The 13,569-nt window shown below is 34.4% G+C and overlaps 1 protein-coding gene across 12 annotated transcripts; it reads right to left on the bottom strand.

Moving 5' to 3' along the window:
* Positions 1-4,837: 4,837 nt before the first annotated feature.
* Positions 4,838-10,774, bottom strand: LOC113289352. Of its 12 annotated transcripts, XM_026538603.1 has the most exons (7): positions 10,612-10,774; positions 8,596-8,632; positions 8,132-8,255; positions 7,170-7,301; positions 6,134-6,204; positions 5,865-6,023; positions 4,838-5,162 (listed from the first exon to the last, which is right to left on the bottom strand). In XM_026538603.1, the coding sequence occupies exons 4-7, from the start codon at positions 7,250-7,252 to the stop codon at positions 5,047-5,049; spliced, it is 429 nt and encodes a 142-aa protein (XP_026394388.1). In that variant the 5' UTR covers positions 7,253-7,301; positions 8,132-8,255; positions 8,596-8,632; positions 10,612-10,774; the 3' UTR covers positions 4,838-5,046. The 12 variants fall into 12 exon arrangements, 5 of the variants coding, with proteins under 5 accessions (XP_026394388.1, XP_026394385.1, XP_026394376.1 ...); XR_003330989.1 differs by lacking the exon at positions 8,596-8,632 and having other exon boundaries at positions 5,865-6,042; XR_003330987.1 differs by lacking the exon at positions 8,596-8,632 and having other exon boundaries at positions 5,865-6,042; positions 6,134-6,190.
* Between the last annotated feature and the right edge of the window lie 2,795 nt (positions 10,775-13,569).

The following is a 13,569-nucleotide window of genomic DNA, read 5'->3' as shown; positions in this document are numbered from 1 at the left end:
GATGCCTTGAATGATTCTCCAAACATTACTGGACACACTAGGGTGGATAAAAGCATTCCATATATACTTAATCCAATGAAGAGTATGTTCTTTGAATCTAAGTTTTTGCACTGCTGCTTGAACTGAGAAAGAACCTTTTAAATCACCAATCCAAATAAGCTCATACGTCCCTCCTGCTACTGGTGGCATCACTTTGAATTGAAGTATTTGTTGAATGTAATCAGGTAAGGACCACTCTTCATTCTGTAAAATATATGAAACTTTAAGCAAGGATTATTTTTCACATAGGATGTGAAACCCACATGATCAATCAAAGGTTTATCTCCTATCCATATATCAAACCACACAGAGATTTTTTTCCCATCACTTATGATCCACCTTGTATCATCATTGAGAGATTCCCAAGCCCACTTCAAGTCAGGTTAAACTGAAGATAACTGCCAGTTAGTGTTCCATTGACCATATTTGTTTTGGTACATAGCTCTGGAGAATTTTTCCCAGTCATCCTATGAATTTTGAATCCTCCACATCATCTTAATAAGAAAGGCTTTATTAATGATTCCTAGTCTTTGAATTCCCAGACCCCCTTCACCATAAGGAGTACAAACGTTTTTCCATGCAAAAGAAGTATATTTTCTTGTTTCACTGTCTCTAGACCATATGAAATTTCTTATAATCTTCTCACAAATCTTGATAATGGAAGCAAGCCACTTGTATATAGCCATATTATACATTGGGATACTACAAAGCACATATTTTACCAGAACAATTCTTTCTTGAAAGGACAATAATTTGCTTTTCCAAGTAGCTAACTTGTGCTGCATCATTTCTACTATTGGCCAAATAGTACTAGTTTTCACTCTTCCAGTTGTAAGGATCACTCCCAGGTACTTATCAGGAAAGCTACTCAACTCCATTTGCATTATATTTTTTATCAACATCTTCCTTTGATCAGTAGTGCCATCAATAAATAATTTGCCTTTACTTCTGTTGATTTTCTGACCAGAACTTTTCTGATAATCTTCTAGTACCTTCATAAGAGCCAGTAAACTTTTTTTCTCTCCATCGCAAAAGATGAATACATCATCTGCAAAGAAAAGATTAGTGGGATGTATGTTTTTCCTTAGAACCATTGGCTTGATATGACCCTGATTGACACAATGAATGAGCTGCCTGCTCATAGCTTCTTCCATTAGAACAAATAAAATTGGAGAAAGAGGATCTCCTTGTCTCAATCCTCTCCCTACTGAGAATAAGACACAAGGACCTCCATTCACCATGACAGATACTTTAGCTGATTGGAACAAAATGTGTAACCATTCACACCATTCTTCAGAGAAATCAAATTTAATAAGTACCTGAAATAAAAAATTCCAACTCACAGAGTCATAAGCCTGGGAGATATCAATTTTGATGCCAACATTTCCACCTCTTCTCTTTTTCTTCATTTCATTAACCATTTCTGAAGCTAATAAGATTTGTTCTTGTATGCTTCTGCCCTTCACATAAGCTGCTTGTTGAGGAGAAATTAACTTATGCATTAAAGTACCCATTCTGGTAGCAATTATTTAGTAAAAATCTTGAAACTAACATTACTGAGACCAATTGTTCTAAACTGATTGAGATTTCTTGCTCCTTCAATTTTTGGAAGAAGTACTAGAAAATTTGAGTTTAAACCCTTTGGTATAAATTTCCTTTTCCAGCAAAACTGAGTGGCTTTGACCACATCTTTAGAAATAATATGCCAACAAGCCTTGTAGAACCAAGCAGAAGCACCATCAGGCCCTGGAGCACTATTAGGATCCATACTAAAGATAGTGGTTTTAATCTCCTTCTCCTCTGGAATTTGTTGTAACATTTCTTGATCCTCTTTTGTAATAACTTCAGGTATAACATTCAACATAGAATCAGAGATTTATACCTCCTGAAACTTAAACTTGTTCTCAAAGTGATTTACAAAGTATGTGCAATGCTTTCTTGATCAGTAATAATGTTTCCATTATTGTCCTCTAATTCACATATTGCATTTCTTGTCTGTCTGATTTTAAGATTGGCATGAAGAAATCTAGTATTAGCAGCTCCCTCTTTAATCCATTTGATTCTTGCCTTATTTTTGAGGAGAGTACTTAGCTGATCTTCTTTAGAATTGGGAATGTTTTGAGCAGCAACCAAGTTGTTGAGAGAATCTTCATCGAAAGGATTTTCATCAGAAATAATCATAGCTTCTTTAACTTTAATTTCAGCTTCTTTAATCTGATTGTTTACATTTCCAAAAACATTCCAATTCCAATCTTTGAGAATCTTTTTCAATTTTTTCATTTTTTGCTGAAACACAAAAGCAGGATCTCCTTGAATATCTTCAGACCAGCACTTATTGACAACTTCTAAAAAATTAGGGTGAGATAACCATATTTGTTGAAACTTCATAGGAGTGTTCTTTGGCTTAGGACATTATGCACAGCCTCCTAATAATGGAGCATGATCAGAAGTTATTCTCAAACCAACTTTATAACCCCAAGAATCATATTTTTGCATCCACAATTGATTTATCACTGCTCTGTCTAAATTACAAAGTATTCTTTTGTTACCATGCTGGCAGTTTGACCAAGAGTGAGATAGACCTGTCTTAGGAGCTTGTATAAGGTCACAAGCATCTAAACAAGAAGTAAAATCCAAAATTGATCTTTTGTTTGGGAATTTACCTCCAATTTTTTCATCAAATGAAGTAATCACATTAAAGTCACCTATAACAAGCCATGGAAAGTTAAGGATTTTAGGTTGCTCCATTTTAGACCAAAGATACCTTCTCTGAATTGGACTCACATGTGCATGAACTCCAGAAATAAGAACATCACCAATTTGCACTGTGATCATCTGACTGGACATAGAAATTACTGAAGGAGTAGGTAAATTTTTATTCCAAAACAACCATATATTACCTTTTTTATTTGACATAGAATTGTGAATGACCATGCACTGCATACCTGGTAGATTCAGCTTATTGCAAAAAGAAGAAGTACAACTAACTTTAGGCTCAGCAACCCACACTAGAGAAGGGTTAAACTGATTGATGAGAGACTTTAATTTATCTTGAGACCTAGCTCTCCTTAGGCCCCTTAGATTCCAATAGATGACTTTCATTGTTTGGACTGGAGGCTTTTTGTGCCTCCTTTCCCTGGATTCTTTCTAAAGTTATACTTGCTTGGATTTTGTACTGATGTTGGCACTTGATCAGTTTTTGAATTTGTTACTTCCTTATCCTGAACTTGAGTGCTAGAAGAAGCATTTGGGGAAGGTTTCTGTATTACTCTTGACCATGAAGTTGTTGGAATTCTCTCTTCTGAAACTGTACCATCTTTTACATTAATGTATTTAACCATACTTGCTTCTACAACATTTTCTGATACTATCTTTAGAATTTTAGCAGGCTCAATAAATTGTTTATCAATAAGATTTTCTTCTTCTGTACTTAATGATCCAAACATACGTGAAGTAATTTTAACTGATCCATTTGTCTTGTTAATTAAGGTTGTTGTTTGCTGAATATGATTGACTGGAGTGTCACAAATATCAAACTTCTCTGTTGTAGCAGTAAAATGATTACCACCATGTTGTCCAGTGAATTTTGTACTTGCATTGTTGTGAGTTTCCTCAGGTGGATTAGTTTTAGGAAAGAATTTTGGAGTACTGTGAACTTGCTGATTGTCATCACCCTCCTACTTTTCCCTGCATTCTATTTGAAGATGACCAACTATTTTACAGTGATTACAGAACTTTGGTGGCTTAGTGAGAATTACTTGTTGCATAAAACCTCCATACTTGGTTTTAATCCATAATTTGCTGGGAATCTTCTTTGCTAAATCAATATTCACCAATACTCTAGCATAATAACCATTCTCAAAATTAAAAGTAGCATCATCAACTTTAATTGGATCCCCCAGAGCACTGCATATGGTGAAGAGGGTTTTCTCATCCCATTATTCTAAACTGAGTCCAGGAAGATGAACCCAAATCATTGCAGATGATGTTCTATGATTTTCAGGCCTGAAATTAGGAATCCAATTCCTTATCCATAAAACTTGATTGAAAAGCTCCCATTTCCCTGCTTTGATACCATTTCTGTCTCTTTCATTATCCAGCTTAATTGTGAAAAATCCTTTTCCCAGAGGGATCATCTTACATTGACCTTCAAGTTTCCATTGATTTTTCAAGTTTAAAACAACATCAGAAAATTTCAGAGGAAGTAAATCGAGACGACCAATTAGTGAGAATTTCCAAGCATCACAACGTGCATCAGAATCATTACTAAGATCAATAGATGTAGTTTCTACTGGTGAATTATTCAGATCTACAACTGATGAACTCATATCCAGATTCAAATTGTTTTCCATATCGGAGAATTAATATTGTAACCAGAACAATTAATAAAACATAACAAAATTCAAACCCAACGAAGAAATCTAACACCAATCATGAGATTCACCTGAAAAATCACCTGAGATTAATCAGTAGGGGTGTTTATAACATTCCCACAAAAAAAGAACCTCTCTCGTTCTCTTATCTAAACAGTAATAGACCATCACGCACGACAATCATTCTTCAGGTCACCTTCTTATTTGTCGAAAATATGAGCTTGTCGGCCCAGGCCCATATATTAGGAAAAAAAACGGTTTAGTCCAAAAACGCGCCAAAAAATATAGATTAGTCCATTCAGAGTTGACTAGGTACAATTTAGTCCAAAAATTATTTAAAATATGGAAAATATACAAATAACCTTCATAATTACAATGTAGTCCAAATATTTACAGTTTGGTCCAAAGTGATTCACGATGATGTTAGCAATTTTAATAATATAAAAAATATTTAAAAATGATTTATCTTTCACACCGTTCATCAAAAATTCACAAACTTTACATATTTGGAAAGCTCTTTCCGAAATCTACAAAAAGAGTACCCATATGTCTATACAATTTTGAGTTTTTAAAAAATTTAACTATCGCTCAATTAACTGTGTACAAAAATTCATAAGCTTATGCAATCAGTTTTTCACATGTGCACCATTTTGTACACATCTACAAAACATGCATGAAAATAGTCACTCATACACCCACTCGGACCTACTTCTTCATGAGAGTTACTCTGATACACCAACATGTTTACCCCTGCAAAACACGCATAAAACCAATTATTCATAACCACACACAAATCTACTTTTTCGTGGAAAATATATTACTAGTATTTTAATATGTACATCCTTGCAAATCATGCCCAAACCTTCTTTATCATGTGAGTATGTACACACACTCCTACAAAACATGCATAAAATTGATTATTCATAACCACACACAAACCTACTTTTTCATGGGAATCACACGGATGCACCAATACCTACACCCCTCCAAAATATGCATAAAATCAATCATTTATAACCACACACAAACCTATTTATTCATGGGAATTACACTGGTGCACCAATATTTACACCCCTACAATTACTGATAACTGGACACAAACCTACTTTTACATGGAATTACATAGGTACACCAATATGTACGCCCCTACAAACACCTAATAAAGTTTTCATTAGGACCCTTACGCAATACATGTCAAATGCGTTAACTAAGCCATTTGATGTTTGTGATTTCTTAAATTTAATACATATAAAACCACTGTATGCATAGCAAAGTACAAACAAACAAGCTACATCAGTAGTGTTGGTGAACACGAAGGCTAATCCTCCGATAAAGTATATTTGTGAAACGAAGGATGTACTAGTCAAATTCAACTAAGAAACCTAGTGAACACAATGATGTTATCAGCTGAAACCAACATTAGATTAGAATCAGAATAGGAACCAAATATACCTTGCACCGTGTTGCAGCATCTTGGAATGCAAGCATAGCAACATAAGGTGATTTCAAAAGAAAATGTGCTCACAACCTCCTCTATCATCTTCAACTCATCTTCTGAGTTAAACAGTGAGGCAATGTACTCTACTGGACTAAGTGAGGCCCTCAAAAGTTCTGCATTTGTTGTTCCTGACTGTTAAATAATCAAAATTTCCCAAAAGTCTATTAAAAAAATGTAACATTGAACATGTGAAACCATAAATTTATAGAGCTTGCTTTCTTACCCATAGTACCAGAAAGTTGCATGAGCACTAGACCATCCACACCCATAACCAGCCATTCTGGCAAAATCAAGCTATCAATAATGTTAATACTAAATGAAACCCAATCACCAGAAACACTGAAATACAAGTGCTACTGTAACCTAGCCGTTATAAGCTTATGCCCTCATTTTTTTTCCAGGGTGCACCAACTTGTACACATAGTTATTTATGCAATCATAATCTTGTGCCCCCATTTTCTCCGCATGTGCACCAGCTTGTACACATCATCATATATGCATGTACATGTTTATGTGGTCAAACACACCTCGTATAACAAGTACAAAAAAAAATGCACTTTTATGTGCATCGCGTATAAATGGTGTATAATAATATACACCTCCTATAGCCAGTACAAAAAAAAATCGCCAAATTGAAAATTGAATAAAATTAAATCTGATAACCATAGTAATTAGTAGGAATTTACGCTTACGTAATCTTATGCGATAATGTCCACTGTCCACCAGCTTGAAATTTATCACATGTGCACGATAATGTACACTTGTATTACAGGTGCACTATTATTTACACATGTAATTTTTGTCACGTGTACACAACAATGCACACTTATTTTACAGGTGTACCAATATGTACACATGTAATTTTTGTCATAACCAACAGCCAGTGACTCATAGCACTGATTCGATATCCAAGAAATAAAAAAAGATTGTTGACTGGTTGCCATAAATAATATATGTATCATTTTTAAGCTAGCAGATATTGATATCCATATAACACTTGCCATATATGCATGCCACACTGACAAAAAATTATAAGAGACCAGATTGCAATATTTGAACTAATATTCAATATAGAGTGTAGTATCACTATATTAAAAGGGAATGACAAAAGAAAAAAAAGAAATATTCATATGAAGTACGAAGAATGAACTGTCACATTGAATAAGATACGTTAATTTGGTTGTAGCTGATATTGCAAATCATGGGTATATGAGACTGACAGAGAGCAAAAGAAGGGTTTTTAAATGGATGATCATTACCTACAAAATCCTGTTATAAATAAAGCATCACTGAATTCTGTTCCTCCAGCTACCATTACATTTGAATCTCCAAACTGAATCATCCTCGCAGCATCATCAATTGAATGTGCACTAGTAGCAGTGTAGCACAAGCTGTTACAGCAACATTGTTGGGCCCTAAAGTCAAATACATACTTGTAATACAAAAAATTAAATTCTACTACTCATATTTACCAAATACGTTCTTCTTTTGTTTTTCGAAGTGGTGACTATAGCAGTTCTTCAGTAGCCTTTCTTTCATTCACTTATCCATGCATTTTCCAATGAATAAACAAAAATCTAAAGCCAATAGTAAGGTACTGTGCGCATTAAGGATCTACAGGTGTACGACTATGAGCACATTAAAAATCAGTATGTGTGCAATTATGTACACATCAAGAATCAATAGGTGTGCAACACACAGTTGCTCTATAAGCTACACAAGACATGGACCCGATGTAAAAATACTTAATGTTTATAAAGAGAATTAAGAAATGATACATAAAATAAGATAAGACAATGGTGTACAACTATGTACACATCTAAAAAATCCCGAAAATAGTTAGAACTGATTCATCCACTTTTACTAAATTGCTTATCAAATTTGTCGACAAATTCGAGCAGCTAAGACATCATTAACAATGTCTGCATCCTTGCAATTGTAAAATGATAAGAACTAAAAATGAGGCAGGACAATGGTGTAAAACTATGTGAACATCTGCGAAATCCAGAAAATAGATAGAACTGATTCATCCATTTTTATTAAATTTGCCAACAAATTCTAGAAGCTATGACGTTCACTAGCAATGTTTGTGTCCTTGCAATTGTAAAATATTAAGACCTAAAAATGAGGCAGGACTATGGTGTAAAAAAAAAAAGTCTTAAAACTTAATAGCTGGTAGACACCCCTATGTATGGCTTAAAAGGAACCGTATGAGACTGACCATGGAATAAAATGTAGGTGCTGGTGCAAGAATGGAATCGCCAGCTGAATTTGGATGATGGAATTTACTTTCTAAACCAAACTCACACGTCCCTGTCTTCATAATATGAACACTCTGTCTCACTCTGTCGTTGTAAAATAACAAATTAATTAGTATCTCATTATGAAGTTAACTGTAGACTACTACTAGATAGCAAAAATAAATACTAGATGGCAAAAATAAATTATTGCAAGTGTAACTACAAAGTACAGAATTCTAATGCCACATCATGGTTCCAGCTTCATTTTCAGATGGTAGTATTTGCAAGTGCATGTCCAACGTCTTCCACTAAAACTGAAATACAAAATATTAACTAGCCTAAGATGTACCCATAATCCTATCTCGAAGTCATCACTATTCAGTAGTTACAATTACAAGTGAATTGACACGACTAAACTAGAAAGTACATCACAAGCACGTTTTACCTGCCTCCTTCACGGGGTACTGCTATTCCTTGTCTTACTTCTCCCATCGTGATGTCGAAAAAAAATCGATCAACGTATTAAATATACAGTACACACACACAAAATAAAGCCCTATTCTTGTAGAGAAGCAAGAGGAGCATCTCATGTTTCCCCTGAATGCAAACTCAATTCCACCAAATTGATGGCAACTGAAACAGTCATAGTAATCCACTTTTCACTATTCCCCACTTCAAACTAAACAACTGACACAAGGATGACACTGAATTTGTGCAAAATTTGTATTATGCAATCAATCATATATATCTTAAATTTGAGAGTGTCTTGAGTGGGTCATGAAATGGTGATTATGACACAAGAGGAAAATCCCAGGTCCAGCAAAAGAGGGTCTATTCAAGCATCTAAAAACTGGCTGGCCCCATTCAACTACTCTATAATGTTTTAATTACAACAACAAAATGAAAAGAAAAAACCACATTAAGATGTGAAATCCAAAGTCAAACCCAGCAATGGAATAATACAATTGTGTGAGACTTATTTCTAAAGGTGCTAAACTCATCACCTCACCACGGTATCTCTAGTCGATTCACAAGCAAGCAGTGTACTGATGACATTTCATTGAAGCATATAACCAAGCAACTAAAATGCAATGTGTCTCAGTAAAACAAGCTTATCATTTTAACGAATAATAAATTAAATAAAACAAAAAATGCGAGCTCCCCAGCAACACGGAGAGAGCTTGGTTGCAACACTCTACATAAAGTACAATATTTCCTAACCAAACAACGCAAAGAAAGCTCGTTTCTCAATTGAAAACCGGTCTCCACATATGGAAGTCATAGATCAAATCGCGTTTTAAAAGGCACAAAACAACTATTTGTACAAACTTTATTCTTCTGGATGTTGAAAGATAAAGAGGTAGGCAGTGACTACTACACAAATAATTACATTTGGGAACCATTTAAACAAGCATACAAACATGCATTCCTCCATTAAGTTATCTAGCTGTTTTATATCATCCATAATCGGACACTAGAAGATTTCAAGTAAGCCTGAGCTCCTATGACTAAATTTACTGCCACACTTGTTCTATTGTAAAATGTAATTTACATTTTCCATAGTAGTAAACGAAAGAACCACAAGAAACTCTATCTCATCCTTTACGTCAAACAATAGTCAAACAATAGACTCAATCTAATTGGTAAGACTAATGGCATACTGCTATTCATTTGACCCATAAATCCCTTTTTAAAATCCATAATCTTGCACAATCTCAACCTACAACTGAGTTGGGGGTAATTGCAACAGGAGCCGTGATTCTTTCGCCGGAAAACTAAGAAACTCTTCCTGATAAATATTAGCGCGCATGAATAATTAGCAATCAAAGCATAAAAGAAAAAAGTCCCACTACTACCAATATACAAGCAAGTAATCACGTCAAAATGGGTATGTATTGTACACTAGTTTGATTCATTGTTAATGTAGTAAACTAATGCCTGGATGATCGTTTTAATGTAGTAAACTAATGCCTGGGTGGAGATTTTCATATGACAAACACAATACAATAATATAATGCCTACATAATAATGCTATTACATCAGTTTCCAATCAACTAATCACCTAATTATTGATGTATTCCACCTTATAAATTATACACAAAATTTTCTATTTCTACAAATTTTATGAATTCAAGTTCCGGTAGGATTAAATAACCACTTACAGAATCAAAAGAAAACATTAAATTGAGGTAAAATTCAAACCAAACAAAGACTAAGAGATGAATTCAACAAAATTGAACTCTCAGAAGCGAATTAGCGATTTGATAGTATTTACGAAATGCAGAAAAACAAATAGAAAGAGATGGAATTGAATTTTCTAGTCTCAGCTTTTATATCCATAGGATCATCATGTGTCTTCATCATCTTTACTTCTCAGAATCATCCAAAAAAAGACTTAGAGAATCAAAACAAACCCTAGAAATTTCAATAAAAATTGGAAAAAATAATAATCTGGAATTACCTGAGATCTGGTATGTGTTCGTGGATAGATTGAATAATCTAATTAAGATCTCATAGACCAAAATTGTTGAAACGCTTCCGATAATCGAGCTGAAACGAGATGATTAACTAAAACCTAAATTGTTTTCCCCTGCAGAGCTTTGTCGTCAAAACCAAACGACCGTGAAAAATGAAATAGAAATGTACTTCTGGTTTCCATACGACTATATGAGGTTAATTTCGTCATCAGAAAAAAAAGGTTTGGATTAAACCGTTCAGAAAGGACGGGCTCGTTTAAGTTTGGGTAAATTTGGACCGGAGAGTACCAGGCTTGAGAGGGGAGGATTAAAACGTCTAAGGCCCAACAACTATGGGATTATACGTTAATTTCTACCATATATTATCTCTTTCGTAAAACTCTAAAATATTGGACGGTAATAAAACTCTCATTTTAGAAGAACATCGGCGTTTATTCTAGATCGCTTCTGCAAAGTGTAAATCCTGGCTCTGGTATTCTAATTCATTTGACTAGTTGTGCGCCCGTGCTCTGCACGGGATCAGATTGGTTGTTTGGAAAAATCTTAGTGATGGTCGTTGATACATTCAAAAACAAAGATTCCAACGGACATAGTAATGGTCATAACCGCAATCACAATTGAAAAACAAAGAACATATTACCACCAAAAAAGAAAAATAACACCCAACAAATCAAGTAATACCCTTGGAGTATTCAAAAATTAAAATTAAACTTCTCTTAACACAACCGTATAAAGTAAATTCCAGTCCCCTTGTCATGGTTCACTGGATTATCTTTATCCTCACCAACTTACTACTCCATCTATAATCCAATCCATCAACAATCCAAATAGGTCAGTTAAGGAACAACAATATCATAGGAGGTAAAAGTATCCTCTTCAAAACTTTGAAATGGTTTTACAGACTACAAATGTTCATATGCCCAATGTTTTTCACTTTGTAAGTGCTTTATTCCTACTTGAATGTAAGACCTGCAAAAGAAACAAAAGGTCTTATACTTTCTGCTCTTTGTCTTTCTGCCCTTTGTTCACTTGATCTTTCACTGCCTACTGCCTTTAGTTCACAGAATCGTGTGGTGGTGTGCCTATGCCTTGTACCTTTGCACCCTTAGGTTCATGAAAATGACAGGACTGCCTATTATAGTACTCCATGCTCAAATAACAACATGTAACGGGGTTTGTACACCATGACTGTTTCAGCTGTCCTCATTTTGGAAGCCAACCAATTCCGGTAGTCAATTAGGATATTATATATATGCAGTTAATTTTAAATTAATCAAACACATCCATTTCTAGCTTCTGCAATTTCATTCTAGCTTCTGCAATTTCATTCTAGCTTCTGCAATTTCTGAACGATGACAATACAGTACCGTAGTAGTGAGAATAAGAAAATAAAGAATAAAGAGGAGGAAAGGGAGCAGTAGAGAGAAAAGGCACATTTGATACAAAAACAATGTATGATAGAAAGCAGAGACATAGATGGGAGTGGCTGTTACGTATAATGATATGCAATTAATCAGTTACAATGCACTACTGTTACGCAGTCTTCAAATTGTGATTAGTTATAAACCAAACATACGCACCTAAGAACATTGTTTTTGGTTATGTAAGATACAAATGGAACTTTGGAATAATGGCATACCTAGATTGATAGTTCTTTTTCATGTGACTTGGCATGTTAAAGAAAACATTCCTGGCTGTATTTAGTAAGACGCGCTCCTAAACATGACAGCCTTAAGTGCACCTCCTAGACATTCCTGGTTGTATTTTTAAAGTTCTATTTCTTGCGGATTCTAACCTACTCCCATCTCATGTATAAAGTACCTTCAAAATACATAAATTTGAATAACTACAATTAGTTCCGTCGTAACTAAGAAAACTCAAAAGGCATCATACCAAATGTTTATAGTTAAGTAGCTAAGCCACCAAAATCTAAGGGTCGTGACTCCTACAAGTCCAACAAAACCCTCCTTCAGTTGTAAAATAAATAATGGATATGTATAATTTGCAAGTAACTAAAAAAAAGCAATACCTTAACTCCTTAAGTAAACTAAATAATGGATATGTATAATCGCCCCTTAGATAATAATAAACAGAGCGTACTAAGTTATAAAATTTTAGCAAGATTATGTAAAACAATTTGGTAAGCAACCAAATAGCTAGTTTCGCCATGAATAGGGTGGATAACTTGTAGCATTTAAAGATACGGTTAATGACTCATATACAATGTAAAACAATGATCCACCATAGAGATACAATTACGAGAACTGCCTTTAGCTAATAGAAGTTTGCAAAGAATGACAGTACACTTGCAATATATGCCTCTTAAGTCTTAACTTTTCCTTTGGAACACGATGAAGTTGGGACTCTCTTTTGATTTGTCGATCGAACCATGTCTAAATTAATCCCCTGCAAGCATATACAAACTATGAGTCCCGATGCGATTGGGTATAGCATAAAATCTTTCACTAAGTAGAAAATTTTGAACAAAGAAGACAAATTGGACTGTGAAACAATAACAAAGAAAATATTCCAAAAGCGAGTAGCAAACAGAAAAAAATACATCTCCAGACGGCTAGAAGCTGATCTATAATCCTGGTTAATAGACTAAGAGATTAGAGAAACATTAATTAAGTTTACCTTGTCGGAACAAAATGTTCAAAGAGATTTTTCTTAGAGATTTAGGAAGATGAACTCGATGGATTAACTCGACTGATTCAGCAGAGGTTTTTCCCCCAGTGTCCTAACACCAATAAAAGATTGGATTTCTTTGTTTATCAAGAGCGATGAAACTCGTATCTGCAAAATAGACTAAAAGTGTTAGGGTTCATTGATTCAGAAAGAAAAAAAAAGTAAGAGAAAAAGGGTAGGGTTTATGGTATAAGATTGGATCTACAAAACAAAACAAAAATACAGTAATTAGAAAAACAAAGGAATCGCAAAAC

This window comes from Papaver somniferum, chromosome 1 (assembly GCF_003573695.1).
Source record: "Papaver somniferum cultivar HN1 chromosome 1, ASM357369v1, whole genome shotgun sequence".
Classification (NCBI taxonomy): Eukaryota; Viridiplantae; Streptophyta; class Magnoliopsida; order Ranunculales; family Papaveraceae; genus Papaver; species Papaver somniferum.
Note: the sequence above shows the minus strand (reverse complement) of the source record. Positions and strands in the feature narration are given on the sequence as shown.

What these genes read in the sequence shown, in the direction of transcription:
- LOC113289352 (XM_026538603.1), bottom strand. Translation starts at nt 7,252, where the DNA reads ATGATTCAGTTTGGAGATTCAAATGTAATGGTAGCTGGAGGAACAGAA. An exon ending in TTTATAACAGGATTTTGTAG is followed by an intron (nt 6,205 to 7,169) that starts GTAATGATCATC and finishes CATTATTGATAG; the next exon opens with CTTGATTTTGCCAGAATGGC. An exon ending in GCAACTTTCTGGTACTATGG is followed by an intron (nt 6,024 to 6,133) that starts GTAAGAAAGCAA and finishes CAACAAATGCAG; the next exon opens with AACTTTTGAGGGCCTCACTT.